Here is a 5,585-nt window from a genome sequence, read left to right as displayed (position 1 = left end):
TCAAGTTTCACAGGATCACCTATTCACCCCCCTCTAGGTGCTCTCAGTACAAAAGACTCGTGTTGATCTATGGGGATGATCTATGATTTTAGAGTGCTGTCAGAAGTAAGCACCGCTGGTCCAGAAATGGACGTGGTGTTACATTATAACAACTCCAAGAGACTCTCCAGCTTATCTGGTATTGTTTGGTTCCGGAGCCAATTAGGATATAGCGGCTCCATATCAGGGGACAACTACGTCCAAAAGGTTTTTAGACTCGAATGTTTCAACATTTGAGCATAATTATCCTTTTTAGAGCCATCATGTCCCACATGGAACCAATCCAAACAACAATAAATTGAGAGTGGAGCGGCTCCGTCCCTTTATACTCTGAAACCAAACATTACATGCCTCTTTGGTTCAACGGTAGATTCCTAAAAATCTGGTTCTAACTATGAGTTGCGAGAAAAATGTTGTGAGTTGTCAATCGTGGAAAAACTAAAATTTGTTTAGTTAAAACAATTGTTAACTATAGATTTTATAAAATTATGATAGCTAGAAATATGGATAACTGGAATCTGGAAAATCTAGGGTAGGAGATGAATCTGAATTGAACTTGAATAATCTATAGATTTTTATGAATCTATTCAGTTCTGCTACTCGTTTTGTTTAGTTGAGATTCCAGGTTTTTTGGCAGCAAATCTAGTTCAGGAAGCTGAAACAAACAAACCCGTCCTAAATGTCTACCCAAATATAAAAAAACATGAATGTCTCTTTAGAGTAAAAAATATATATAGAAAAACTGTTAAAGATTGAAAAGATAGAAATATGTTCTTTTGCAAATAACTTTTTAAATAATAATTTAAAGACTAAAATTTGGAAATACTTATCCTAGTAGTTTTTAAAACACACTTTCTTGATACGATTAAAGAGATTATGTTCTCGGGTTATTTGGGTTCTGGCTCCGGGTATCAGGTTTTCTGCCCAGTTTTAACTGTAGCCATCGAGTTTGTATCCCCAAACACTGAATTCCCTGATATTGATTCTTCATGAGAGGAGGAGAGTGCCGAGAGCGGCGCTCGCTATCATCCCTATGTGCTGTGTTGGTGCGTGTTCATGTGAGCTCTTACAACTTGTATAGATTCCCGGTGATCCTGGCGGATCCACCGATGTACCTGTTGCGGCCGATCTACAAGACCCAGGGTCAGCAACAAGTTGATTCGATGGAGAAGAACTTAGCAGATCTGAAGCAGGTGTTGGAAGACAACATGGCTGTTGTTCATGATCTTACCTCGTGGAAGCCTCAAATTGTTGCTGAGGTTGGATCTCTTCGTACTGATTTGGGAAAGGTGTCTGATACGGTGGACAATCTGGATATGGTCTCGGGATGTCGTGCCTTCTACTATGGACTACGAAGACTGCTGATCGTGCGGCAACTAATGCGTCAGTGCCTGGGGATTTCTCTCTGCATATGTCCAGTGCAGGACCCTTTACTCATCGCCCTCACCGAACATCACCGAAAAGTTCCACGCGCTCGCTTAAATGCTCAGGAGAAGCGTCCAGTTCGCCCGACGTAATTAACGACATTTTTGAATTCGAATTTGAAAGGCACTGAAAACTCGGATCAATATGCCTTCCTTCCTTCCTCGACGCCGGCGAACATGTGCGTCGAACAGTGGCTAGCTATCACATGGCTGAGAGTAACGACCGGTGACATTCTTTGCTTCGGCAAGGGACCTTTCTTTCCAGGGGATCATCGCATCAGCAAGGTTTAAAGGCTCGTACTTGCGGTTTCGACGTCGAATCCTGGTAGACCTTCCTCTCATCTGCCGAGATGCCCACCTCCATGAAAGCTTGCCGGAGGTCTTCGTGAACTGCATGAGAATCAGGAGCTCGGACCTCTGGCACAGCATGACGACCAACTACCTGAGGATAAAAATCATCACATCTCCTTGAAAACAGCTGCCTTGCCGCCGGTCTCTCCTCTAGACGGATGATCGATCGTCTAATCCGCGCTAGACGATAAGCTTCTGTCCACCGGAAGCGGGGACGAGACCCCCCAAGCCTCCCACCGTAGATCGCTCTCATCATTGCCCCGCCTACCCCAGGAACACCAGAAATCGATCGGGTCCTCATGTCAACACTTGTGTTCATGCATGCTGGAGAACGAAACCACGTTGCTTTATTTCGATACCAAATAAACTCTGAAGATGTAACAAAAAAGCAGTACACAAGGTAACATCCTGCATCCAGATAAGATAGCAGCTTGTAAATTGTCTTGAAACTGTAGCTTCTGTCCAGAATGGCAGCACTAAATAACAGAAGATATTCCTCTTTTTATTAAGACCTAGAGAATACACTCTACTAGTAATAGCCACTGGTACATCAGATCATCAGTGAATCGTGAAACTGAATCAAATAATGGAGGAGGGTGTGTGACTGTTCCCTGGGCTGAGCTGCCCCATTCTCCCAAAGTGAGCCGAGCCTCAGTTGGAGAACTGGACGCCGGAGGTGAAAGACTGCCCGAACTTCCACCAGGCCGGCACGACGTCGGGGACGACGACGGTGCGGCCGTCGGTGGAGGTGACCCCGAAGGTGAGCGCCTGGCCGGCAAGACCCGCGAGCGACTGCCAGTTGGCGCCCCAGTTCCTGGCCATGGGCATCCTGTCCGTGGCGCTCCCCTTCACCCACACCGCCTTCACCGACCCGCTGCCGGCGACGTTGCTGATGAGCACCAGCACGAAGTAGTTGGATCCGGACACCGTGAACCGCACCCCTCCCTGCTTCACGCACGCCGTCCTACTCAGGCACAACATACACCCCCATCAGAGAGCATCAGACACGTACACGAGATTTCTTTTCCCGAAGTCAAACCAACCGTCCAAGTGATTAATAAACTACTAAGGGCTTGTTCGATCCATGTGGATTGAGTGAGATTGGATGAGTTTCAATCCCAAACAAGTCAAAATCTTTCATAATTTTTTCCAATCCCATCCAATCCAGGAATAACCGAACAAGCCCTAACAGGTACTGTACAGTACTACCTCTGGTAGAGCACCGGCACGATGCCGCCCTTGTACTGGGCGATCCGGAGCCAGGCGGGCTGCGCCATGTCGAAGTGGCGGCGGGGCGGGTTGCACCAGCCGCCGTCGTCGCCGGAGAGCTCGTGGTTGGGCGGGCACAGGTTGGTGGCCGTGACGGTCACCGACCTCCTCCCCGTCCCCGGCAGGCACCACTGGGACGCGCCGTCGTCGCACGTCACCCTGTAGCACTCCCCGCACGCCGCGCCGTCGTTGAACAGCGCCGAGCTCAGCGCCGCCGTCTCCGTCCCGTACCCCGACCAGTACAGGTCCCCGTACCCGCACGCGCCGCCCATCGTGCCCGAGGCGTCGCCCCCGCCGTAGAACGTCGCCGTGCCCTTGGACCAGGCGCTGTCGTCCGCCCCCGCCGGCACCGATGGCCACGCCGCGGCGACGAGGACGACGATGGGCAACAGGATGCGCAGTGGTCTGTGCATCTCCATGAACTTTTACAGGTGCAGTAGTACTAGAAAGATGGATGAGTGACAGTGAAGGGGAGCTGATACGCGATGGCGTACGACCTTTATAGATAGGGCTTGCCAAATGCATACATGCGCCAGCTCGGAACTCTACTGGCCATGGCGTAGCAGAACTTCTGACTACATGGTAACATGGGTGGCCGGTGACACGTGTACTCGCCCGGCTTATTCGAATACATCTTGTACGTGGATCAGCGCCGGCGATGGGTTTCTTTTCTTCTTCGAAGGTTCTGCCATGGACACATGCATGGCTACATCGACCCGGTGCTTCGCGCCTTGTACGGTGTCCTGCTCGCCGTACCGCGTCACATCAAAGTCTACCACTAGCAAGAGTCTGAGTTCCCTAGCACATGATGAATGGACGAAGAGATCGCAGAAATATTAGGCTATCTCCAGCAGCTTATCCATTTATATACATATTCATACTCTACTATACGAACATTACAGTCTACAATATATAACAGTGATTTAGGTGACCATATGGGTAAACCACATGAAACGGTGTTAGTATGAAGCTAAGAGAACATGCAAATAGTGGAATGAATTAAGGGCTAGAATTTAGAAAGACGAAACGATTGATAAAGGCTTGCAGAAGTAAATCAATACAGAGAAAGAACATTTGAGGTAAGTTTTGCTAAGAATAATAGCGATTGTGAAATTTCTTGGTAAACACAACTTGACTTTTAGAGGGAGCATTGAGCAGCTTTACACGGTAGTAATGGCAATTTCTTACGCTGTGTTGAAATGATTGTAGAATTTGATTTGGTAATGTAAGACCATCTTAGGCGTGTTCAAAACAAAGAAATTCATTATCATTATCTCAGTCCTAAGATTCAGAATGAGTTGATAGTTCTTTTGTCTTCTAATATTACAAGATCTATCATAAAGATTATTAAAGAGGCCAAGCATTTCTGTCTTATGATGGATTGTACCCCTGATGTCAGTCATCAATAATAAATGACCTTGTTACTTTGATGTGTTAATTTGCCTAATGAGAAAATAAATATTGAGGAGTACTTTTGGGTGTTCTTGAATGTGGATGGCACATCTGGTTTGGGGCTTTTTATTGTGCTGTTGATTCTATGAAGTCATTTGGCCTAAATATTAATGATATAGGGGTCAAGGCTATGATAATGGTTCCAATATGAAAGGCAAACATCAAGGGGTACAAAAGCGATTACTTGATATTAATCCAAGAGCATTATAGATGCCATGTGCTTGCTAAAGTCTTAATCTTACTCTTTGTGATATGTTAAATTCTTGTGGGAAAGTTGTTTCATTTTCTTGGGATTATTCAACACATATATGTGTTATTTGCTGGTTCAACCAAAAGGTGGATTTTTTGTGTAAACATGTTCCCATTTTTACTCTAAAATAATTGTTCAATACTCATTAGGAGAGTCAAATCTCAAGTATTATAGCAATAATATATCAAGCAAAGGAGTTAAGGTCAGCTTTGTCTGACTTAAGTCATGCTTCTGATATTGACTAAGGACAAAAGTGATGCAAAAGGTTTATTTGATGCACTTGGCAACTTTGAGTTTCTACTAAGTATGGTTTAATGGAATGCTATTTTATAATCTGTAAACAAAGTGAGTAAGAAATTGCAATCTTCAGATATGTGCATTGACTCTACTTTGAATCAAATACAAGGTATGATGCAATACTTTGAGGCATACATAAAAGAGGGGGTTTTCTTCTAGTCTGATCATCACCAAAGGCATTGCAATTGAAATGGGTGTAGATGCATCGTTTCTAGCAAAGCATCGTGCCTTGAGGAAGAAACAATTTGATGAAAGTAAAGATCAAGAAGAAATTCTAGAGACTGAAAGGGCTTTTGAATTGAAATATGTTTTGATTGTAGTTGATATTGCAATTACTTCTTCGAAAACCAGATTTAAAGAACTCATGGTGTTCAAAGATATATTTGGTTTCTTATTGAGCTCAACTATCCCGAAGTTAGTGAATGAAACCGAACTAGAAGAATCTTGCACCAAATTTGCACACACTATGTTGAGGTACATGATCTTATTTCTGAATTGAAGTT

At 45.0% G+C, this 5,585-nt stretch overlaps 1 protein-coding gene across 1 annotated transcript; it reads right to left on the bottom strand.

Moving 5' to 3' along the window:
• Positions 1–2,139: 2,139 nt before the first annotated feature.
• LOC103631736 (expansin-A15) lies at positions 2,140–3,589 on the bottom strand. The gene is made up of 2 exons (XM_008652946.3): positions 3,024–3,589; positions 2,140–2,778 (listed from the first exon to the last, which is right to left on the bottom strand). Exons 1-2 carry the CDS (start codon positions 3,500–3,502, stop codon positions 2,466–2,468), a joined length of 792 nt encoding a protein of 263 aa, XP_008651168.1. The 5' UTR covers positions 3,503–3,589; the 3' UTR covers positions 2,140–2,465.
• Positions 3,590–5,585: the final 1,996 nt, after the last annotated feature.

This window comes from Zea mays, chromosome 1 (assembly GCF_902167145.1).
Source record: "Zea mays cultivar B73 chromosome 1, Zm-B73-REFERENCE-NAM-5.0, whole genome shotgun sequence".
Taxonomy (NCBI): domain Eukaryota; kingdom Viridiplantae; phylum Streptophyta; class Magnoliopsida; order Poales; family Poaceae; genus Zea; species Zea mays.
The sequence above is the reverse complement of the archived record's forward strand: the minus strand, read 5'-3'. Positions and strand labels throughout refer to the sequence as shown.

Coding starts and splice junctions, on each gene's coding strand:
- LOC103631736 (XM_008652946.3), bottom strand. CDS start 3,502: ATGGAGATGCACAGACCACTGCGCATCCTGTTGCCCATCGTCGTCCTC. Junction 2,779..3,023: donor GTGCCGGTGCTCTACCAGAG/GTAGTACTGTAC, acceptor GTGCCTGAGTAG/GACGGCGTGCGTGAAGCAGG.